A 25,188-nucleotide genomic window follows, 5' to 3' on the forward strand; every position below is an offset into this window, starting at 1 on the left:
CCTATCGGGTTCTTTTGGCTCATAGGACTCCTGAGGCAGCGGACAGGTACCGACAGGCCAAGCGGTGTGCGGCTTCAGCGGTCACAGAGGCAAAAACTCGGACATGGGAGGAGTTCGGGGAAGCCATGGAAAACGACTTCCGGACGGCTTCGAAGCAATTCTGGACCACCATCCGCCGCTTCAGGAAGGGGAAGCAGTGCACTATCAACACCGTGTATGGCGGGGATGGTGTTCTGCTGACCTCGACTGCGGATGTTGTGGATCAGTGGAGTGAATACTTCGAAGACCTCCTCAATCCCACCAACACGTCTTCCTATGAGGAAGCAGTGCCTGGGGAGTCTGTGGTGGGCTCTCCTATTTCTGGGGCTGAGATTGCTGAGGTAGTTAAAAAGCTCCTCAGTGGCAAGGCCCCGGGGGTGGATGAGATCGGCCCCGGGGGTGGATGAGATCCGCCCGGAGTTCCTTAAGGCTCTGGATGCTGTGGGGCTGTCTTGGTTGACAAGACTCTGCAGCATCGCGTGGACATCGGGGGCGGTACCTCTGGATTGGCAGACCGGGGTGGTGGTTCCTCTCTTTAAGAAGGGGAACCGGAGGGTGTGTTCTAACTATCGTGGGATCACACTCCTCAGCCTTCCCGGTAAGGTCTATTCAGGTGTACTGGAGAGGAGGTTACGCCGGATAGTCGAACCTCGGATTCAAGAGGAATAGTGTGGTTTTCGTCCTGGTCGTGGAACTGTGGACCAGCTCTATACTCTCGGCAGGGTCCTTGAGGGTGCATGGGAGTTTGCCCAACCAGTCTACATGTGTTTTGTGGACTTGGAGAAGGCATTCGACCGTGTCCCTCGGGAAGTCCTGTGGGGAGTGCTCAGAGAGTATGGGGTATCGGACTGTCTGATTGTGGCAGTCCGCTCCCTGTATGCTCAGTGCCAGAGCTTGGTCCGCATTGCCGGCAGTAAGTCGGACACGTTTCCAGTGAGGGTTGGACTCCGCCAAGGCTGCCCTTTGTCAACGATTCTGTTCATAACTTTTATGGACAGAATTTCTAGGCGCAGTCAAGGCGTTGAGGGGATCTGGTTTGGTGGCTGCAGGATTAGGTCTCTGCTTTTTGCAGATGATGTGGTCTTGATGGCTTCATCTGGCCAGGATCTTCAGCTCTCACTGGATCTGTTCGCAGCCGAGTGTGAAGCGACTGGGATGAGAATCAGCACCTCCAAGTCCGAGTCCATGGTTCTCGCCCGGAAAAGGGTGGAGTGCCATCTCCGGGTTGGGGAGGAGATCTTGCCCCAAGTGGAGGAGTTCAAGTACCTCGGAGTCTTGTTCACGAGTGATGGAAGAGTGGATCGTGAGATCGACAGGCTGATCGGTGCGGCGTCTTCAGTAATGCGGACGCTGTATCGATCCGTTGTGGTGAAGAAGGAGCTGAGCCGAAAGTCAAAGCTCTCAATTTACCGGTCGATCTACGTTCCCATCCTCACCTATGGTCATGAGCTTTGGGTCATGACCGAAAGGACAAGATCACGGGTACAAGCGGCCGAAATGAGTTTCCTCCGCCGGGTGGCGGGGCTCTCCCTTAGAGATAGGGTGAGAAGCTCTGTCATCCGGGGGGAGCTCAAAGTAAAGCCGCTGCTCCTCCACATCGAGAGGATCCAGATGAGGTGGTTCGGGCATCTGGTCAGGATGCCACCCGAACGCCTCCCTAGGGAGGTGTTTAGGGCACGTCCGACCGGTAGGAGGCCGCGGGGAAGACCCAGGACACGTTGGGAAGACTATGTCTCCCGGCTGGCCTGGGAACGCCTCGGGGTCCCACAGGAAGAGCTGGACGAAGTGGCTGGGAAGAGGAAAGTCTGGGCTTCCTTGCTTAAGCTGCTGCCCCCGCGACCCGACCTCGGATAAGCGGAAGAAGATGGATGGACTATGTGACTGCAGACTACATTAGGTCACATTGAGTTCCTTACTTTTCTTTTATCCCGCCACGTACGCATCACTTTGATTCATTTTGTCAGACATACATACGCGTCAAACTCGCTGTGACACAGGTTGATTCGGTTTCATTGTTTTGAGTTTTTTCTTGTTGTTCCTGATGTATTGACCGCTTATGTTTTTGTATTTCTGTCCCGGCTGGAGAAGAAGCTGCGTGACACCCACAGCTGATTCTAATCAACCTTTCCTATTTATTCCCTTCAATTGTTTGTTTTATTGCTGGTTAATGTTTAATGCTGCATGCCGCACGCTACGCTTCACGTCCCCAGCTTGGTAAAGACCAATCCCGTCCTGCGCCTTCCTACCTGTACCGGCAGTCTGCCTGTTTGCCTGCTCATCGTGTTTTGTGATTTTGTGCCTGAGCCTTTTCTCCTGGTACCTTTTTGTTCTATTGGCATCACAGTTTTTGTATTTTGAATCATTGACAGTGTGGATAAAAAATACTTGTCGCACTCATTGCTCTTGTCTTCTGCGCTTTTTGGGATCCACCACAGTAAACCACGACATATATGCATAATGTCCCACTGGGTAGCAACTTGAAAAGCTTTTTTTGAAAGTGTTGTGAACGCAGCGCGGTGGGGCGAATGTCCGTGTGTGCTGTGGCGCATCATCAAAAAAGTAGCGGCTTATAGTCTGGAATTTACAGTAATCACGTTATTCACCAGTCACACTAATGTAATGATGCGTTCACAAAACTTGGAATTCTGAACATTATGAGCAGGCTGTTAAGACTAATTTTGCTCAATTTATAGACAACTCTTGCATGTCGCATGTACTCGCACTACTCCAGTTTAACATCACCATAATCTCTCTTTTACTAACGGACTCAGAAAAGATGAAGCCATTCGGTTACTTAAGGAATAAGTGCATCCTCTTATACTAATTACATTTATGAATAATTCTAACTTGTACCTTTTCCAGTCTGTCTGACACACTGTCTTCGCCCTTCTCCAGAAGAGCCTGAAGCTGCTTTTCCTCCTGCAGGAGTTTCAGGCGCTTTGTGTCTGCCTTGAGCACCGCCTGCACAGCCGGCGTGTCATCAGCGATCACCTCTGATTGCAGACAGACACAGAAGCATGTGAGCGTAGGACAGAAAAAAAACATCATGACAGAAGGCATACAACGCACCCTGCTCACACAGCAGCACATCAATGTTAGGGGGAATGCTCAGAGCTCTGTTGGCGATGTGCTTCAGTAATGTGGTCTTTCCTTTGCTGGAAAAAAAGTTGCATATTTCTATTTCTGCGGGTGTGCATGCAGTAGAGGGAATGAGTACCGGTAGTTGCACAATCATGATCAATTTCAAAAGTGAAATCTGATATTTACCCATTTGGCCCCACCAAACCATATCTTCTTCCTGCCACAACAAGGAGGTCAGCGTTGACAAAAAGCTCCTTGCCGTGAGCGGAAATGCTGAATTTCTCCAGCTAGTGAACACAGACCAGGACTTTATGTGAACACAGTTAAGAGACAAATCGGAACGAGTGTCATTACAACATTCATGAAACAATGAGTAACCTTGATATCCGAGGCATTCTCCAGCATGGCTTGTCTGGAGGACATTTCTGCCTGGGAAATGGAGAAATCTCCCTCTAAGGCGCTTTGGGCACGGAGGTTGGCCACCTGACGCTCGAATTCCATCTGTGAGTAAACATGTGCACAAGGACATTCAAAATCAATCTATCAATCAATCAAGGTTTATTTGTACAGCACCTTACAACATCACAATGGTGCACAAAGTGCTTTACAGGACAAATAAGTTAAAAGCAATTAAAACCACACATTAAAACAGTAATAATAAATACTTATAGCAATTGTTTGTTAAAAAACAATTTAAACAAATGTCTTACTGAGATTTAAAAACTTTTAGCTCCTTGATGGTTCGCAACTCAGGTGGGAGGGAGTTCCATAACTTGGGTGCCGAAGCGGAAAGAGAACGATCACACCATTTTTTAAGTCTTGTCCTTGGTACTTTCAAAGATGTGTGTAAAGATGAGCGCAGATTCCTTGGTGGGTGGCAAACAGTTAAAATATCATGGTCTGCCCTTTGCCAAAAGTCTCAGCTGGAAAAAACCTGCTCTAACCACGGAGTTAATTTGTTTTTGTAATTTAAGGTCACACCCAAATTTTTTACAGCAGGAGCAAGTTGGAAATCAAATAATATGGTACCTTAACTTACAAGTCCAACTTATGAACATTTTGAGATACGAGCTGTCTCTTTGATTTTTGTAATGCTTTAAGCTGAGCATACATTTTAGTTACGAGCCTCCCCACTGCTTTTTAGTGTAGTGATTGTCAGAATGAACCCTGTAAGATCTTCTGCACCAAATCATCCATTGTCATTTGCCATCAACAGTCCAGAAGCAACACAACCCTGGCCTCCAAGTTCGGCAAATAAGAAAGCGAGTGCAAAGGAGACCGCTAAGTAGAATAAGCGAACGACACCCGCCGATTTAAAGAAACAACCCATCAAAACATAACCGACTGAGTAGCTGACCCACCAAGCCAGCCTGTGCACCAGCTATGACGCCAAAACAACATCCAAGTGGATATTTTCCATGAAAATATATGAATAACCTGCCAATAGTGTGCCTGACGTGTCTCAGTTCGTTCGGTATCCTGACTACAAACAGGACCACTGAGCATAACCCTTCCTTACTAGGCCTTTTAATTGATCAAGGTACATAGACATACATATCGCCTGCTGTCAACTCTAACCTCTGATACGTCACGCAAAAGGTGCCTGTGTGCAACAGAAACAATAACATTTTCTATTGTTATACAACAGAGAAGCAGCCAGAAGGAGCCACCGCATTAGTCCACTCCCCAAGGTAAATGCTGTGCAATATTTTTACATTACTTAATAAAACCTTGTCTTGGTCTCATTGATGTCAAAACATGAGCGCTACGAAGAGGAGTACAATTACGTGCCAACTCTGACTGGACCATCAGATCCATCGGCCTAGTCATGAATCACATGATCACACGTGAGTTTTGTTGGCCCTTTGTGGGAGCCACTAGCTCATATGAGTGGTGTACATTGAACACAGGAAGTGAATAGATATTTTTGTGATTGTTGTGACATGTACAAGGGGTAGTATTATATAAGGTTTGCTTCTTCCTATATCTTTTTTTTTTCTTTGTGTCAAGTTGTGTAATTGTGAGCATGAGATGTGATCCATCCATCCATTATCTACCGCTTGTCCTTTCTGGGGTTGCGGGGGTGCTGGAGCCTGCCCAGCTGCACTTTGGCGGAAGGCGGGGTATACACCCTGGACAAGCCGCCACCTCATCGCAGGGTCAACACAGATAACAGTGTAACATTATATGCATGTGCGAAACAAACTCAAACTCAAAACTACTGTAGCTTGTATTGTTTTAGAAACAATACTTCAAATCTAAAAGTTATAGACATGTTAAAATAATGTTTTTGGGAAAGGGAGGCAGGCAAGAATTAAACTGAATTGAATTAATGTCAAAGGGTGACATTGATTTGAGAGACGAGTATTTTAAGTTATGTGCTCAGTCATAGAACAAATTGAGCTCGTATGTTGGAGGTGCCAATGTAGAGCCAATAAACATACTTGTTCTTGACCAGAAACAACACTAGCATTAGGGATGCAGTATTTGTTTTTCCAGATAATACTGACAGAAATATCTTCTCAAGATTGATACTGATGTTTTTTTCCTCCTGGCGGAATGTTTGCTGAACATTTGGTGTAAATAAAGCGGGAAATGTCTTCATCTGAAACCGTGGAGTCCCAGGCCGTTAAACAAGAAAAGAAGTGCTTGATTTGCTTACCGTGACCCTAATCCAATAATTATATAAAATAGGTCCAATCAAAAAAACGCTAATGAGGCGGATTTACCTGTGTTTTTTCCATTGAAGCTAATCTTCATTATCAGTATGAAGGCATAATTCCTCGCATCAGCCAGATAATTATCTATCCAATATTTATTGCGCAACCCTAACTGATGTAAAAGATTGCTCAATTCCGCTGAGCTCAAATCTATCCACAAAACTCAAATGTTCAAAATTATTTTGAATCGGTAAATACCACAGCTGTAACTGTTAGTATACTCTGATTAATCTGGGGACAATAAACGCAAGTGACAGGAAGTCTTTATTGCATTATGCGCCAATTTAGTAAACAAATAAGAGTGCAATCCAATCTTTGGCTTGTCGGAGTCACTGCTCGCGATAGTGCCAAGGAAAAGCCAACGCTTGAAAACTTTTTTTCTTCTTTTAAGTCTCCTGTTCTAGAACACTTTGCCTTAAAATTCATAAACAGACAACGACAAGAGGAGGAGACGAAATAAGCGTGCCCCAATTGTTCAGGAGAGATAGGGAAAGGAACTATAAGATGGAATTACCAATGCTGCACTTTAACTATAGCTTATGACATACTGTTACACCCCTAATAAATTATATGAAAATTTAATTTAAAAAATGTAATACTGTATTTGTTTTTAGCCGACTTTAGCCATAGTGACTCACAGTGAAAATAAATTCCTGTATTTGCGCTTTTAACCAGTGAACACACGTGCACAGACACACAGGTACACATACACGCACGCGCACAAGCAATGTGCCCTCGCCTATACAGTAGCTAGTTGGCTATCGTACAAATACTATAATCCATACATCAGGATTGATATAGATACCTGTTTCTTCTTCTTTTTCTTCTCCTTCTTGCTAAGGTTGGAGAATGGGTCGACGCCATCCTGCTGATTCTGCTTAGCCTGCTCTGCGATGGCATCCTCCGCACTCTGCTTTGACATGGACCAACATTAAAAACACAGAGCCGGAAAAAAGAAAAAGCAATAGCGAACTGGAAGAACAGACAGACCATCATCATGTCACCTCCATCACTGTCATCCTTCTCGTCTTCATCTTCACTCTGCACTGAGCGTTTCTTTTTCGACAAAAATGATTGCCAGTTACAGACAGCATATTCACTTGCCATATAATTAATCCAATCAAAACACACATCAAATTAGCTTAAAGACTTGTCATAACTACTACCATTTGCAATACAGAAAATACAATTGTAAACACGCGGCCATGAAGAAATGACACAGTATCCATTAATTAAGATAAATAATATAAATAAAGCACTTTAGTTTGTTTAGTAAAATAACAAGGTGTAATAACAATGGTAAGTACATGTCCGCCATAATTTAACGCAAGTGTGAACACTGATTGAAGGCGATAGAATGAAGGTTTTGGGGAGCAATGTGTGTGGAGGCGTGTCTGCAGGATTGAAGGGTCGTGCTGGTCACGTGGGCATTGGTGTGTTATACGTATGCACGAAGTATTCAAAAGACTATCATTCACCTGTGCAGGGCAGGAAACAGGATTATGGACATAATTGAATTGCCATACTTTTGTTGACCGCTGTACTATATGATGGTGTAACCCTGGTAATTTTATGTAAGAATTATATGTAACTATCATATATTATTGTGTAATTGTCTATCATACTACAAACTATTGCAAGGTTTATCATTGTGTATCATATTACAGATTATTGCGGGACTCATTTTCTATCATGTTATAAACTATCGCGAGACTTATTGTGTATTATACTACAATCTTGCCACAATACCCTTAATGACCTATGTAATACAAAGGAGTGTTTTGATTAATACACAAACCGCACTCTGGGTCTCGGCGTCTTTATACAGTAGCTCAAAGATTTCATTTTCACCTCTCAGCAACCAGAAGGAAAGGTTGGTCGCAAACACTGATATTTAATTACTTACAATTTCTTTCGGTTTATTGGTCTTCTTAGGCTTCTCATCCTCATCATTTACTCTGGACTGTAGAGGACAGAAGAACACAAAGTAAATTAAGATAGCAACTGCAACCTCAGCAACATTCAAGACTAAAATGCTATTTGGCAATTGCAGATAAACACATGTACAAATGGGAGGCAAAGATGCTCGAACATCAACTTCTTGGTGTTATTACGGTTGATCAAATGACCTGGAGATCTCACATCAAAAATATACGACATTGCGTGGCCAGATGTATTTGAATGGTTACCAAATGGGAGTTATTGTGTGGACATGTAGGGAAAATAACTACAAAAACTAGGGATGTTTCGATCAGGGTTTTATGATACCAATTCCGATCATCCATGAGTGAGATCGGCCAATATCAATCACGTGTAATAACTGTAAATGTTTTGTGTTATGGTGAGTGCTATTGACATTGAATTGAATAATCAAACTAGTTCCTTATTCTCTTAACACATACACTTATTTGAGCGAAACAAAGTCAATTAGTACACAATAACAAAACAAAAGCAAAAACTACTGACTACTACTCTTGTAAATCCTTTGGTTTTATCCCCCCACAAAGTCATCCTCTGTATAAGGGAATTATTCCAAGTTTTTAAACACTAACTAAAAAAGACAAAACAAGATTTTTTTAAATTAAAATATCGATCTAATCACTCTAGTATCGATCATATGCTAATACTACCCTTGCCATTGCTGAGATGTTACTTATGTCACCTCCGGCTCATGTCCCTGTCCAATGAATACTGGTGGTAGTCAAGCTAGCTCGATTTTCAATGGGTACTAGGCACAACATGGGTAAAGGAGCAACATTGTACCTTTTTCTCACATTTGTCTTCCTCGTCCAAATCGGAGTTCTCATCCTGATCACTCATTCCCTGGCTGAGAGTTGCAAATATGTTTCCACCCTGCCGGACAACATCAATGGTTCACAATGCCAGCATGTGAAGCACTAGTAAGACAATAACAAACCTTGTTCTTCTGTTTCCCTTTCTTTGGGGCGACGACTGCAAGGAGAAAAGGAGAGGACTTGCTTTAATAATGGTGTGACATTACAAGCAAGTCATGATGAACAGTGTTATTTCCTACCAGGCTCATCATCATCATCATCATCATCATCGGCTTGTACTGAGAGATGTTTAAGTTTCAGCGTGACATCTTCATGGCTGTCCTTGGCTGCATCACCACCTTTTCCTTTCCGCCGCTCCTTCTTCTTTTTATGAGACTGGAGAACATTGTTCACACTGAAATGTCATCATGTGTCCACACTTCAGGGACACTCTGTAATTTGTATCAAACCATACTAACACATGTTAAACTTTACATTTACTTAAAACATTCCTCATAGCCAAGACATTGACTGAAATGCCCATCATTGTTTCCTACAGGACAATTTTAAACATTCTATAGAAAGGGAGGTTGGCCACACTAGTGTCTTCTACCTTTTAGGTTCCACTCCTATAGTGATTTACCCCCAAAAATTGTTTAAAAAATTGGAGGTAAACTGGCAAATTAATTTCCCATTAAACTTTAATTTGTTTAAAGGAGAGTGTCAACAAAAACGAATACAAAAGGATGACTGTTGTATTTTGTCTCATATGGGATGAGGTGGCGACTTGTCCAGGGTGTACTCTGCCTTCCACCCGAATGCAGCTGGGATACGATCCAGCCACCCCAGGGATCGCGAAAGGGACAAGCGATAGAAAATGGATGGATGGATAAGGCTCTACTGATCACTTATTTTACGACCTGTCTTCAATTTTTAATACAAATAAAGCACACTGCCATTTCACTTAAGACACATCATAAAATGTACATATTGTCGCATATTTATCATTAATCACATTCACTTGCATATTTACTATTATACTATCATCATAATTACACTAGTGCAGGGGACTTCAACAGGACCCCCCAAGTGGATGGAAAGATAGAGTTGAGACCCCCTACTTATGTATCTTGTATACAATTGTGCTTTAATTCAAATTGATCCTAAAGGTGCCTTCTTAACCTGCAGTTTCAGAAATGGAGTGTTAGGTGCTACATTTCTCACTGTGCATGTGTGAATGACATTGTTGTGGAACGGAAGTAACGTTGTTGTTTTACAGGAGTAAGCTGCTGTTGTTGTGATGCAGGAGTTGCAGTTAAGTCATTAAAATGTACAGTTGTCGTAGTTATTGAGCCAACATTGGTAGCAGAGGATGGCCGCTGGTAATTATAAAGTTCCGCCAGCGTTAAATGAGAAGAAATCTTACGAAAGATGGAAAAATGAGGTAGAAATTTGGAGACTGATTCCGACTTGGAAAAGAAGAAGCAGGCCTTGGCGGTTGCCTTGTCGCTAATGGGAAGAGTGAGGTACAGCGCATTGTAAATACCCGCAGGGGATTTCAACAAAGATGATGGTCTGACTACACTTTTGAAAGAACTGGACTCTGTTTTTCAAGGAGGAAAAGGACCGCCAATGCGGGGCGTAGTCGGATAACGTACCAGACACCAGATAATGAAATACAATGGTGTTTCGATGGTGGATTACATTGTTGAGTTTGAACAGAGATACAACAGAATTTGGCAGTTTAAAATGGAGCTCCCGGATGCGGTGTTAGCATTCAAGCTAATAAACACTGCGATACTATGCCACAGATGAGAACTGGTGCACTGCAGGTGAGCGGAGATGCAACTGACGCTGCCTACTACACAAAGTTTACGGACAGGAGAGGAAGTCAGTCAAATATGCAACATCAAACAGATATTCAAGATATCAATCCGCTTAACAGATATGGTAGGAGAACGAGATGTGCAGTCTGCCTAAGTGTATATCACTGGGCAAAGGACTGCCCCCACAAAAATGACTATGCTAAACTCACAGAAGTTGAAGGAGGACCAGAGCGTGAAGAATGCAACATTACTTAATTGTCTAACGACATGTTGTTTAACACAGAAATCTTCATGGTAGTCTTTGGGATATGCTGTGATTGACACAGCTTGCACTAGAACAGTGTGAAGCGAAAATGGCATCATCATTATGTCAGCCAACTAACAGACCGAGTTGCTGAAAATGAAAAGGCATACAAAGTGCAAGACCATTCAAGTTTGACGAGCTTAGCTGAAGGGGGTCGTCGTGTCCAAGTTTAAGGCCTCAATCATAGCCTTGGAAGCAAAGGACCTGCAGCTGGAGGAGCAACTGGAGCAGGAAACAAAAGAGAGAGGGTCAGCCAACAAGATTGCTCGCCGTACGAAGAAAAAACTGAAAGAAGTGACGCTGCAGATGGAAGACAAATGTCGTCATGCTGACCAGTACAAGCAGCAGGTGGTGTTCAGTGTTTCATCTATAGGAAATCTTCCATTTAGAGACACTTAAGGTGGGCACCTAATCAAGTTTCTGGAGAGGGTGGAAGATTCTTGCCCATATGCTGGCAGAGCAGGAGAGTTGTTCGGAGAGATGGCATGGACAGTGCAGTTTTCTTAACTACACAGTACTCTTAGATCACCACAGTCACAGAGAAAATGGGTCGAGATCAGCAGTATCAATGAACTCATCCACTCTGGGACTATGCAGCAAACCATGTGGTCAGCAAATAAGGAGCAGCTTGCTGACTGTTTGACCAAGAAAGGAGTGTCTGCACTTGTTTTGCTGAGGGCTCTCAGCAAAAGTGTATGGCAGCTTAAAGTCAAATGGACTTAACAACAAATATTTTTTCTTCACTGTTCTACTTCAGTTATTAAACCTCAAACTTTAAACCTGACTATCCATTAAGGACACAAAAATACATATTTTCTGTGCACTATTTTTCTTTAAAGAGAAAAGGGCAGTTTGTTACGTGCTACATTCCTGACTGCGCATGTGCGAATGACGTGGTTGTGGAGCGGAAGTGACGTTAAGCGGGAGTGAGCCGTTGTCGTGATGCAGGAGTTGCAGCAAAGACATTATTACGTATGGGGCGGTATAGCTCGGTTGGTAAAGTGGCCGTGCCAGCAACTTGATGGTTCCAGGTTTGATCCCCGCTTCCGCCATCCTAGTCACTGCCGTTGTGTCCTTGGGCAAGACACTTTACCCACCTGCTCCCAGTGCCACCCACACTGGTTTAAATGTAACTTAGATATTGGGTTTCACTATGTAAAAGTGCTTTGAGTCACTAGAGAAAAGCGCTATACAAATATAATTCACTCACACATTCACTCACGTACAGTTGTCGTCGTAGTTATTGAGCCAACAAGAGGATAGGTTTATCTCTTAAATTATGCATTTTTACAATTCAAACACATAAACTTTAACTAGCTGCTAGCTAGCTTTTGACCAATCTCAGGGAACCTGACGTAGTCTTATGATTGGCACAGCAGCGATTAAGGTGGGTCCTCCTTGTTGGAGGGACAGGCAAATTGCATCGTGTCCTGATTGCTCCTGTGTGTTGCTGAGTGTGTGCATTGCTGATTGAAAGACATCTTGTGCTTCCATTTATCTGGTCACCACAGTGTGTTGGATCAATGTTAATGTGTATATAAAGACATTTAAAATATTGAAAAAAATTGCAAGAGGATTAAAACATTATTTTTGGAAATAATCACCGGGGCCCCCCTCTGGAGCCAGGCCCGGAGGTGGGGCACGATGGCGAGCGCCTGGTGGCCGGGCCTGTCCCCACGGGGCCCGGCCGGGCACAGCCCGAAGAGGCAACGTGGGTCCCCCCTCCAATGGGCTCACCACCCATAGCAGGGGTCATAGAGGTCGGGTGCGATGTGAGCTGGGCGGCAGCCGAAGGCAGGGCACTTGGCGGTCCGATCCTCGGCTACAGAAGCTAGCTCTTGGGACGTGGAACGTCACCTCGCTGGGGGGGAAGGAGCCTGAGCTAGTGCGCGAGGTGGAGAAGTTCCGGCTAGATATAGTCGGACTCACTTCGACGCACAGCAAGGGCTCTGGAACCAGTTCTCTCGAGAGGGGCTGGACTCTCTTCCACTCTGGCGTTGCCGGCAGTGAGAGGCGACGAGCTGGGGTGGCAATTCTTGTTTCCCCCCGGCTCAGAGCCTGTACGTTGGAGTTCAACCCGGTGGACGAGAGGGTAGCTTCCCTCCGCCTTCGGGTGGGGGAACGGGTCCTGACTGTGGTTTGCGCTTACGCGCCAAACCGCAGCTCAGAGTACCCACCCTTTTTGGATTCACTCGAGGGAGTACTTGAGAGTGCTCCCCCGGGTGATTCCCTCGTTCTACTGGGGGACTTCAATGCTCATGTTGGCAGCGACAGTGAAACCTGGAGAGGCGTGATTGGGAAGAATGGCTGCCCGGATCTGAACCCGAGCGGTGTTTTGTTATTGGACTTTTGTGCCCGTCACAGATTGTCCATAACGAACACCATGTTCAAACATAAGGGTGTCCATATGTGCACTTGGCACCAGGACACCCTAGGCCGCAGTTCCATGATCGACTTTGTAGTTGTGTCATCGGATTTGCGGCCTCATGTTTTGGACACTCGGGTGAAGAGAGGGGCGGAGCTTTCTACCGATCACCACCTGGTGGTGAGTTGGCTGCGATGGTGGGGGAGGATGCCGGACAGACCTGGCAGGCCCAAACGCATTGTGAGGGTTTGCTGGGAACGTCTGGCAGAGTCTCCTGTCAGAGAGAGTTTCAATTCCCACCTCCGGAAGAACTTTGAACATGTCACGAGGGAAGTGCTGGACATTGAGTCCAAATGGACCATGTTCCGCGCCTCTATTGTCGAGGCGGCTGATTGGAGCTGTGGCCGCAAGGTAGTTGGTGCTTGTCGTGGCGGTAATCCTAGAACCCGTTGGTGGACACCGGCGGTGAGGGATGCCGTCAAGCTGAAGAAGGAGTCCTATCGGGTTCTTTTGGCTCATAGGACTCCTGAGGCAGCGGACAGGTACCGACAGGCCAAGCGGTGTGCGGCTTCAGCGGTCGCAGAGGCAAAAACTCGGACATGGGAGGAGTTCGGGGAAGCCATGGAAAACGACTTCCGGACGGCTTCGAAGCAATTCTGGACCACCATCCGCCGCCTCAGGAAGGGGAAGCAGTGCACTATCAACGCCGTGTATGGCGTTGATAATACTTCGAAGACCTCCTCGATCCCACCAACACGTCTTCCTATGAGGAAGCAGTGCCTGGGGAGTCTGTGGTGGGCTCTCCTATTTCTGGGGCTGAGGTTGCTGAGGTAGTTAAAAAGCTCCTCGGTGGCAAGGCCCCAGGGGTAGATGACCGCCCGGAGTTCCTTAAGGCTCTGGATGCTGTGGGGCTGTCTTGGTTGACAAGACTCTGCAGCATCGCGTGGACATCGGGGGCGGTGCCTCTGGATTGGCAGACCGGGGTGGTGGTTCCTCTCTTTAAGAAGGGGAACTGGAGGGTGTGTTCTAACTATCGTGGGATCACACTCCTCAGCCTTCCCGGTAAGGTCTATTCAGGTGTACTGGAGAAGAGGCTACGCCGGATAGTCGAACCTCGGATTCAGGAGGAACAGTGTGGTTTTCGTCCTGGTCGTGGAACTGTGGACCAGCTCTATACTCTCGGCAGGGTCCTTGAGGGTGCATGGGAGTTTGCCCAACCAGTCTACATGTGTTTTGTGGACTTGGAGAAGGCATTCGACCGTGTCCCTCGGGAAGTCCTGTGGGGAGTGCTCAGAGAGTATGGGGTATCGGACTGTCTGATTGTGGCAGTCCGCTCCCTGTATGCTCAGTGCCAGAGCTTGGTCCGCATTGCCGGCAGTAAGTCGGACACGTTTCCAGTGAGGGTTGGACTCCGCCAAGGCTGCCCTTTGTCACCGATTCTGTTCATAACTTTTATGGACAGAATTTCTAGGCGCAGTCAAGGCGTTGAGGGGATCTGGTTTGGTGGCTGCAGGATTAGGTCTCTGCTTTTTGCAGATGATGTGGTCCTGATGGCTTCATCTGGCCAGGATCTTCAGCTCTCACTGGATTGGTTCGCAGCCGAGTGTGAAGCGACTGGGATGAGAATCAGCACCTCCAAGTCCGAGTCCATGGTTCTCGCCCGGAAAAGGGTGGAGTGCCATCTCCGGGTTGGGGAGGAGATTTTTCCCCAAGTGGAGGAGTTCAAGTACCTCGGAGTCTTGTTCACGAGTGGGGGAACAGTGGATCGTGAGATCGACAGGCGGATCGGTGCGGCGTCTTCAGTAATGCGGACGCTGTATCGATCCGTTGTGGTGAAGAAGGAGCTGAGCCGGAAGGCAAAGCTCTCAATTTACCGGTCGATCTACGTTCCCATCCTCACCTATGGTCATGAGCTTTACAAGCGGCCGAAATGAGTTTCCTCCGCCGGGTGGCGGGGCTCTCCCTTAGAGATAGGGTGAGAAGCTCTGTCATTCGGGGGGAGCTCAAAGTACCGTATTTTCCGCATCATAAGGCGCCCTGGGTTAAAAGCCGCGCCTTCAATGAACGGCATATTTCAAAACTTTGTCCACCAATAAGCCGCCCCGTGTTGTAAGCCGCATCTAACTGCGCTAAAGGAATGTCAAAAAAACAGTCAGATAGGTCAGTCAAACTTTAATAATATATTAAAAACCAGCGTTCTAACAACTCTGTTCACTCCCAAAATGTACGCAAATGTGCAATCACAAACATACGTATATCAACATGGACAGAGCTGCGTGAAAAAAGCCACCCGGCCTCTTCGCGTAAACTTAAACTTACCTTAACCACTCGCTCATCTTTTCTTCATCCATCCCTTCGAGTTAGCTTTTATGATGACGCCGGCTGGAAAGGTCTCTTTTGGCAAGGTCTTCCTTTTGAATATCACCATGGGTGGAAGTTAGCATGGCAAGCTAGAACCACAGTGAAGGATGACTTCTCATTCCCTGTGGTGCGAATATTCACCGTACGTGCTCCCGTTCCACAGTGCGGTTCACAGGAATATCAGTTGCTGTGAAATACGGTAGTAATCCGTGTGCGGATGGAGAGATTGCGTCTTTTCATGAACCGGGTCCTTGTCGCTTAGTAGGAGCCATTTTGTGGTCTTTACAGATGTAAACAGGAAATGAAACGTACGGTGATATCCGCGCGTTTTTTCTTCTTCTTCCGGGGGCGGGTGGTTGCTTACAGTAGAAGAAGAAGCGCTTCCTGTTCTATGGGGGCGGGTGCTTACCTTGGCGGTTGCTTGCGTAGAAGAAGAAGCGCTTCCTGTTCTACCGGGAAAAAAGATGGCGGCTGTTTACCTAAGTTGCGAGATCGAAACTTTATGAAAATGAATCTTAATATTTATCCATATATAAAGCGCACCGGGTTAAAAGGCGCACTGTCAGCTTTTGAGTAAATTTGTGGTTTTTAGGTGCGGCTAATGGTGCGGAAAATACGGTAAAGCCGCTGCTCCTCCACATCGAGAGGAGCCAGATGAGGTGGTTCGGGCATCTGGTCAGGATGCCACCCGAACGCCTCCCTAGGGAGGTGTTTAGGGCACGTCCGACCGGTAGGAGGCCGCGGGGAAAACCCAGGACACGTTGGGAAGAGTATGTCTCCCGGCTGGCCTGGGAACGCCTCGGGGTCCCACAGGAAGAGCTGGACGAAGTGGCTGGGGAGAGGGAAGTCTGGGCTTCCCTGCTTAGGCTGCTGCCCCCACGACCCGACCTCGGATAAGCGGAAGAAGATGGATGGATGGATGGATGGATGGATTTTTAATATGATTTTATCGTGAAATTACCGGAAGTAGCGTATGCTCGCCAATTAGCGATCAGGGCTAACAACCATTCTTTTTGAAAACACGTATTTCACATTACTATGGCTGTATTTTTAAACAAACATAAATGGTAAATGGACTATACTTGTATAGCCCTTTTCTACTTCTGGTATGCGGTCTGGTTTAGGCCTGCCTCAGGGAAGAGGACGTCCCTGCCATGCACAGTCCACCACAGGTACCGGTGGAGGTGCGACAGGCCTAAGGCCCAGCGGCAAGACCACCTTGCTGTAATTAAAATACCTTCAAAGTACTCAAAGCACTTTGACACTATTTCCACATTCACACACTGATGGCAGGAGCTCCCATGCAAGGCCCTAACCACGGGTGAAGTGTCTCTTGTCCAAGGACACAATGGACGTGATTAGGATGGCGGAAGCTGGGATCGAACCTGCAATCCTCAAGTTAATGGCACGGCCGCTCTATTACCCGAGCCATGTTGTCCCAACATTACATTGCTATCCCTGACACCATGCACATCAGTAAAGCCACAGTATGTCTCAAACACTTGTGCTATTAGCTATAATATTGACAGTTTTAACTAGCACGGCTAATTTATCATTGGCCGTTGGCTAAAAGTAGTATTGTGTTTTTAGCTATACCATTAAATAAACGATTCATGGAAGCAGATAAAAATACTCGATAATCTTTTTTAATCTAGGTAATGTAATTATTCGGGAAATCGTTTCACTCCTAAAGTGGAAGGATAAATTGTATACCAAATAATGCTATTTGCATGATCATTACTGGCCTATTGCCGATAAATTACCTGTTTAGGATCTGACACGGTCACCTCATCTACCTCCTCAACTTTGATGTCGGTCTGCAGTTCCTCAAAAAACTGGTGGAAAACAATACACAGCAAATCAAAAATCATGTTTAACATAAACAAAAAAAAATATATGTATATATTTTTTTTTGCATGTACTCACGCTCTTTTTGCCTTTTTTATCTTTTTTCCCCTTTTTCACAGTTTTTTCTGTAAGTACAAAAGAACAATGGTGGCACAACAGATGATGGGAAACTTAAGTGTCAGGGGTGTTCATTTTATATTGGCACTTGACAAATTCCAAAACTGATTCATAATTAATGCTAAATTATTACTATTCAATATCATTGCAATTCCAATAAAGACTAGTCTGTTCTTAAATATTACATTCATTTTTCTGAGTCAACTATAACACAAAGCAAAGGTTTTACACGGATAAAGGTTTCCCCTTAATGTAATTGAATGTGGCGCGCCGCCATGGTATTTTCATTACCGCCACACCTTGCAAATCTTTTTTTTTACTTTACCATACTTACCTATCAAGGAGGAAATTAGCTAGTTTGGCGTCAGATAAAAAAATCTTCTCCGCCTTCAATCGTCTCCATCTTTCAAAGGCATCCCCGATACAAATCCTTGTTTTGTTCCTGGCTTTGTCATGAATAAGTTGAGAATCGTAACGAGGCCTTTTAGATTTACTAAGGTCTGACATGTTTAGTAACTTTACCAGTGGCAGTACCTAGACGAAGATGGCAGTGCGTAACTGGCAACCTGGATGTGACACACTCACGGAGTTTCTAATTTGTCAAACGGTTCTTATCGAACAGATTCCTTATCAATTCTCTTATCGAGTCCAGATAGATTGTTGTATATGGAAAAAAACACAATATTTGGTTTAACAAATCACTTCACATTCTCTACTGCTCGCTACTATAGTATTACCATATCTGAGTTATTGTGCAGAAATGTGGGGAAATAACTACAAATGTGCGCTACATTCGTTAACTGTGTTACAAAAAAGATCAATTAGACTGATACATAATGTTGGATATAGAGAACATACAAACACTTTATTTATTGAGTCAAAAATATTAAAGTTCGATGATTTGGTAAAATTGCAAACAGCTAAAATGATGTGGAATTAAATGATGGAATGGATTAAGTAAAGAAGTTAAACATTGTACTGATATGATCCAGTTTAAAAGGTTGTTCAAATGAATAGTGCTTACAAAGTACAAAGAAGAAGAATTATGAGAAATACTTTCAACCTTATTGAAAATAAGATATTCTTCATCTCAGTAGATTAATAATGACTGAATTAATTAATTACATATTGCAAAACTGTTGTATATACTAATTCACAGATATTTTATTATAAAAAGGTCAGTAAATGATGTATATATTTGTCGGATCATGTTTTGTTTACCGGTAGTTATGTTCTGTTAGTTTTGGACTTCCTTAGTTGTTTTGTGCACTTCGGGGGTTTGTTTTAGTCACCGTGGTTACTTATGATTTTCACCTGCCTTGTACGCGCACCTGTTACTCATCAGAGACTCTATTTAAGCCTGCCTTTTCCGGTCACTCATCGTGGCTTCATTGTTTGCATTTGCAACAGTTACGTTGGCATTCTGGTTTCCGAGCTCATGATTCCTGTGCTAAAGTTACCTTAGCTTCTAGTATTCCTGTGCTAAGTACGTTTTTGCTTTAGCTTCTCGTGCGAACGGCACGCTTTCCTTTTGTTTCGTTTCTGTTTGTTGTAATGTGTATGATTTATGAGAAATAAATCATCTCCTACCTGCACGCTTTCGTCCGGAGCCGTCAGTTTTGCGTCCCGGGAACGAACCGCAGCACCCCACCGTGACAAATGGTACGTGACGTCATTTCTTGTGATGTATCACGGGGTATTTCTTGTCGGGACGGGATTCGTTCCCATGGATTCGAATAAAGAACCAACTCTTTTTCTTTACTATAGTGGTCTCGATAACGGGTACCGGTTCTCAAAAAGGGATTCGAGTCCGAGGACTCGGTTCTTTTCTTATCGAACAAACAGGAAAACCGGGTACGAGCATCATCCCTATGGGTAACAGTATCGGTGTCTGACACTTTCTGTATTCACTTGATATATGTGTCCTGTATGTACTTGGTAGGGCTGGGTGATATATTGAGTTTGTAAGGTATATCGATATATTTTTAAACAAGATCTGAATCAAGAAAATATCGTAATATGGATATAATTTATTTCACGTTGAAATGACCAAACACCGCTTATTTGTTGTGTTCCTTGATTCTCCCCACCGCTTCCCACTACCTCAGAACACCCCATGGGCTACTAAACCCCTCCCCTTCCTCCTTCCAAGATGTGCTCGCACGTATAAGAAGATCAAGGGTTGGTTGGTTGTTTACTATGATGAGTCACGATTGGTTGAGATTAGGGCAAAACATTAGGGACAGGCCAATCAGAGGCAAGATAGGGCGGGTCATGGAACCAGGAAGGGAAATCACAACAGACATCCCAAATGACAACGAGAGTCGGAGTAGACAAGAGGGAAATATTCAAGCGGGCGATTTAAATATTAATAAAACTAGTGGAAGATGGCAGAGGGATTCTCTTCTTTAGGTTTTTCTTTTAGCTATGTAGACGACGACCAGGAAACCCACAATGTGTCTACTTGGCTACATTTGGACAAATGTATGCGTCTGGATTAGGGCTGCAACAACTAATCGATTAAATCGATTATAAAAATAGTTGGCGATTAATTTAGTCATCGATTCGTTGGATCTATGCTATGCGCATGCGCTGAGGCTATGTTTTTTTTTAAACCTTTATAAACTGCAACATTTACAAACAGCTGAGAAACAATAATCAAAATAATAGGGGTGTAACGGTACGTGCATTTGTATCGAACCGTTTCGGTACGGGGGTTTCGGTTCGGTGCGGAGGTGTACCCAACGAGTTTCCACACGGACATATTAAGTAACATACTGCACGTTGTGTAAACAATACTCAAAATGCCGGACATTTGAGGCATTAAAGAAACTCCGCCTTGACAGCTCCGCAAAAGAGGACATGTCCGGTGAAAAGAGGACGTATGGTCAGTCTACCGTAGCCCGTTAGCTGCTAGCATGCTAGCAAAAGAGGACATGTCCGGTGAAACCGATCGCTGCTAGCATGGTAGCAGCGACCGGGCTAGGATAGACTGACCATACGTCCTCTTTTCACCGGACATGTCCTCTTTGCGGGGCTGTCCGGGCGGTGTTTCTTAAATGCCTGAAATGTTCGGCATTTTGAGTTATGGTTGCGTATATTAACAATGTACATTTAGGGTTAAGAAGGGGTTAAAAAGTAGGGATGTCCGATAATGGCTTTTTGCCGATATCCGATATTCCGATATTGTCCAACTCTTTAATTACCGATACCGATATCAACCGATACGATACCAACCGATATATCAGTCGTGGAATTAACACATTATTATGCCTAATTTGGACAACCAGGTATGGTGAAGATAAAATACTTTAAAAAAATAATAATAAAATAAAATAAGATAAATAAATTAAAAAAATGTTCTTGAATAAAAAAGAAAGTAAAACAATATAAAAACAGTTACATTGAAACTAGTAATTAATGAAAATTAGTAAAATTAACTGTTAAAGGTTAGTACTATTAGTGGACCAGCAGCACGCACAATCATGTGTACTTACGGACTGTATCCCTTGCAGACTGTATTGATATACCGGTATATTGATATATAATGTAGGAACCAGAATATTAATAACAGAAAGAAACAACCCTTTTGTGTGAATGAGTGTAAATGGGGGAGAAAGGTTTTTTGGGTTGGTGCACTAATTGTAAGTGTATCTTGTGTTTTTTATGTTGATTTAATAAAAGAAAAGGACATTTAAAAAAAAAACGATACCGCTAATAAAAAAAATGATACCGATAATTTCCGATATTACATTTTAACGCATTTACCGGCCGATAATATCGGCAGGCCGATATTATCGGACATCTCTATTAAAAACTAAACAAATTGTGCGCGCAGCAGCATTCGTGAGGGAGGGGCAGAGACAGAGAGCGAGAGAGTTATTATAAACGCACGAGTCACCAGGCTCTGCTTTTTATCGATAGATTTATCAGATTTAATTTTTTATTATCTATAGCAGGTGTGTCAAAAGTGTGCATTTTTGTAACATTTTCCTTGTTTTATTTGGCAAGTTGAAAGAACATGGCGCCAGTATGCTGTTTTTTCTTTTCAATAAAATACTGGAAAGGATAGAAATGTAGTTTGTCTCTTTTATCCGATTATTAATCGATTAATCGAATTAATAATCGACAGATTAATCGATTATCAAATTAATCGTTAGTTGCAGCCCTAGTCTGGATAAAACATTAATTTAAGTTGTTTACCATGTAAGTCCAAATCAAAACTGTTCACGAGTTGCCAAGCTAGGCATAATTCGCACGAGAAATGCTGCCAAAAATGTATGCCGAAGTGAGGAAGATCCTATGATCTTGCTATCCGCACAATTAAGTAAAGTCACTTACTTGGCGCTGACCAGAATCGTATGTGTGTGACAGTCCATTACATTGTCGACTGGGAATTAAAAAAGTGCCTGCCTGCAAATGTATTTTTTATCTGAGTTTGATACATTTCGTATTATTTGCACAGTTATGTTATTTATTTTACGTAGAAAGAATATGTTTCTATTGTATTCATGTTATGTAATTAAGTGCTACTTAAACAGTTTATTTTCTGTGCTGTTAATACCTACCTTGACTAAGTGGGTTAATAAAAGTGCCACTGACTGTTTACAGTACAGTTGCCATTAGGGATGATGTTCGAAACCGGTTCTCCCGGTTGTTCGATAAAAAAAGAACCGATTCCATGGACTTGAATCCCTTTTTGAGAACCGGTTCCCGTTATCGAGGCCACTATAGTAAAGAAAAAGAGTTGGTTCTTTATTCGAATCCCTGGGAACGAATCCCGTCCCACAGGATATGCCCTGTGGCCAGTTCCAGGAAATGACGTAGCTCAGTCATTAGGCGGCAGATACAGAAGCAGCAACAACAATGGACCGGAAAAAACGCCTCAAGGCATGGCTTCATTTTACAAAAAAATACGACGAGGAAACGGCTATCTGCAATTATTGCCAGGCTTCGCTCTCATGTAAGGGGAGGGAAGTACAACAAGCATGATGAAGGTTAGAGAAAGGTGTCGTGGAGAAGCAGCGACAGAGATGACGAAGCTCGCCCCTCGCGCCAATTCCAGTGATAGTGCTGGTGAGTAACTAACGTTAACTGTTGCCGGTTAATTTCCATATCTGCTCACTTGTAGCCTTTAGGCTAAATTAAGGTTACCTCTTATGTCAACCAGGACTGCAGTAATGTTAGCTAGACTAACGTTACCTAAGCATAGTCAGTGGCTACTGGTAACGTTAACCCTTTTGTATGTGCCTGATAACGTTAACAGTATCTTGTAGCCTACACCACTCCAGAGTATGCAGGTCTGTCTAATAAACTAGTGCTTTCTTTCTTTCTTTAGTTTATTTCGTACATGAACACACTTACAGCATAACACATCACAGTTTCATATCATTTCACTTTACATCATGTCCGAAAAGGAGTAGGAAGAAGTAAAGCTTATTTAATACTACCCCTTTCCCACTTCAGAGCGTTTACAAATATATACATCATTTACTGACCTTTTTATAATAAAATAACATCTGTGAATTAGTATATACAACAGTTTTGTAATATGTAATTAATTAATTCAGTCATTATTAATATACTGAGATGAAGAATATCTTATTTTCAATAAGGTTAAAAGTATTTCTCATAATTCTTCTTTGTACTTTGTAAGCACTATTAATTTGAACAACCTCTTAAAGTGAATCATATCAGAACAATGTTTAACTTCATTACTTAATCCAGTCCATCATTTAATTCCACATACTAATGCTAAATACTTAATAACAGACATCCTAGTCTTCACATTCAGCTATTTTCCCCCCTAATTCTATGCTGTGTCTATCCCTCATTTTCCCTCCAGGACAAGGACGTGCAGTCATTCCTGGAGGAGGCCACACTGATGGACCCCAGAAGGATGTTCCAATAGCAGCAGAAGTGCACTTTTTGGAGAGCTGTATTATTTTCAGTTTTGTGCCCAAGGGACTGATTTTATTTAACACTATATTATTTATTTATACACCTATAGTGATCACAGAGACAGGTTGTTTTTGTGTTACTGTATATATTTGTTTTTCTGAAAAATCCCACTTAATATACTTTTATTTTATTTTTTTAGGGGGGTAACAACAGTCAATATTTTATTTATTTCCATCCATCCATTTTCTACCGCTTATTCCCTTTGGGGTCGCGGGGGGCGCTGGAGCCTATCTCAGCTACAATCGGGCGGAAGGCGGGGTACACCCTGGACATGTCGCCACCTCATCGCAGGGCCAACACAGATAGACAGACAACATTCACACTCACATTCACACACTAGGGCCAATTTAGTGTTGCCAATCAACTTATTCCCTGGTGCATGTCTTTGGAGGTGGGAGGAAGCCGGAGTACACAGAGGGAACCCACGCAGTCACGGGGAGAACATGCAAACTCCACACAGAAAGATCCAGAGGCCGGGATTGAACTCACGACTACTCAGGACCTTTGTATTGTGAGGCAGACGTACTAACCCCTCTCCAACCGTGCTGCCCATTTTATTTTATTTTATTTTTTTCTTATAAAATAAAAGTGATCTTTTGTTAAACCAAATATAGTGTGTTTTTTCCATATACAACAACTTATCTGGATTCGATAAGAGAATTGATAAGGAATCGGTTCGATAAGAGGATTCGATAATGGCCTCGAACTCGATAATTTCTTATCAAACATCATCCCTAGTTGTCATTCACTTCAATTTCAGTGAATCTCGCTCAAAAATGAATATCTTTATATGTATACTTTCACCGGAAAAATATAGCGAGATATATATTGAATATCGAGTTTAAGTAAAAATATATCGAGATATACTTTTTCGTCCATATCACCCAGCCCTAGAACTTGGTATCCGAACGATACCAACATTTTGCAGTACAACCCACACCTTCTTTCAAAACGTAGCAATACGGTGTTTAAAAGTGCTCTTCCTTTGATATTTGAATTGAATACTCACGCTAAAGTTAACTTAAAGATATGAAATGAAGGAAAGAGATTGTAAGGCCATCGTAGTAAGGCTCGACTGTCATCATTACACATGCTTTTCACAGGATTGCATCATTTGTATACATCACGCCGACGTGAGCATTGCTGCATTCATTTCCGTTCCATTCCAACTTGGGGAGTTGTCTATAGTTTAATTCTAAAAGTGAGTATTTCACTGTAATGCTGCTGCTAGGTTGATTAAAAAATAAAGCCGAATTGCACAAAAGAGCCTATCGATTAAAATTATGTTGGTAAGTTAACAATAAGATATGGATATCAGCTGTATATGCAGAGGTCATCATTTATATGCGGTTTTTTCAATGGAGTTTGTCTGAGTTAGCGCCGGTGGCTAGCTAGCCCATCTAACCACCGTACGTATCATCTTATCGTTTGATATTACCTGCAGTTGGAGCCGGAGTGACTTCGTCGTCCACCCACTCTGGTTCTTCTTTAGCTTTCTTGGGCATTTTCCCTGTTTATCCAAATATTGTAACTAAAAAGATAACAACCACACACGTCATGCGGCCCAACGGCGTGAAGCTACAGATGACCAAGTTTTCTTCTTCTGGCAACTTGGCGAGAGGCATTTGGCGCTTTGCCGCCATCTGTAGGTTGGAAGAGCAACTTCTTACAGCACTGTATTGTAAGAAACATACATTAGACATTAAAACATATGTATGTTCACTTATTCAATTATTTTTTGACTATATAAAGATACATTATTATTTAAAAAATGATCCAAGCAAATAATCAG

At 43.4% G+C, this 25,188-nt stretch overlaps 1 protein-coding gene across 1 annotated transcript in view; it reads right to left on the minus strand.

Annotated features, from left to right (window-relative positions):
• abcf1 (ATP-binding cassette, sub-family F (GCN20), member 1) overlaps positions 1 to 25,188 on the minus strand; it is a 78,202-nt gene that overhangs the window by 49,826 nt on the left and 3,188 nt on the right. Inside the window, exons 2-14 of the mRNA XM_061966792.1 lie at positions 24,835 to 25,039; positions 17,397 to 17,443; positions 17,234 to 17,305; positions 8,875 to 9,010; positions 8,758 to 8,792; positions 8,604 to 8,693; positions 7,747 to 7,803; positions 6,831 to 6,896; positions 6,646 to 6,750; positions 3,499 to 3,621; positions 3,307 to 3,407; positions 3,109 to 3,194; positions 2,893 to 3,032 (exon numbers count right to left, since the gene is read on the minus strand). Coding sequence (XP_061822776.1) covers positions 2,893 to 3,032; positions 3,109 to 3,194; positions 3,307 to 3,407; positions 3,499 to 3,621; positions 6,646 to 6,750; positions 6,831 to 6,896; positions 7,747 to 7,803; positions 8,604 to 8,693; positions 8,758 to 8,792; positions 8,875 to 9,010; positions 17,234 to 17,305; positions 17,397 to 17,443; positions 24,835 to 24,901 — 1,125 coding nt within the window. The 5' untranslated portion in view covers positions 24,902 to 25,039. The remainder of the gene's footprint in view (positions 1 to 2,892; positions 3,033 to 3,108; positions 3,195 to 3,306; positions 3,408 to 3,498; positions 3,622 to 6,645; positions 6,751 to 6,830; positions 6,897 to 7,746; positions 7,804 to 8,603; positions 8,694 to 8,757; positions 8,793 to 8,874; positions 9,011 to 17,233; positions 17,306 to 17,396; positions 17,444 to 24,834; positions 25,040 to 25,188) is intronic.

The sequence above is a fragment of the Nerophis lumbriciformis genome, linkage group LG11 (genome assembly GCF_033978685.3).
Source record: "Nerophis lumbriciformis linkage group LG11, RoL_Nlum_v2.1, whole genome shotgun sequence".
Lineage (NCBI taxonomy): Eukaryota > Metazoa > Chordata > Actinopteri > Syngnathiformes > Syngnathidae > Nerophis > Nerophis lumbriciformis.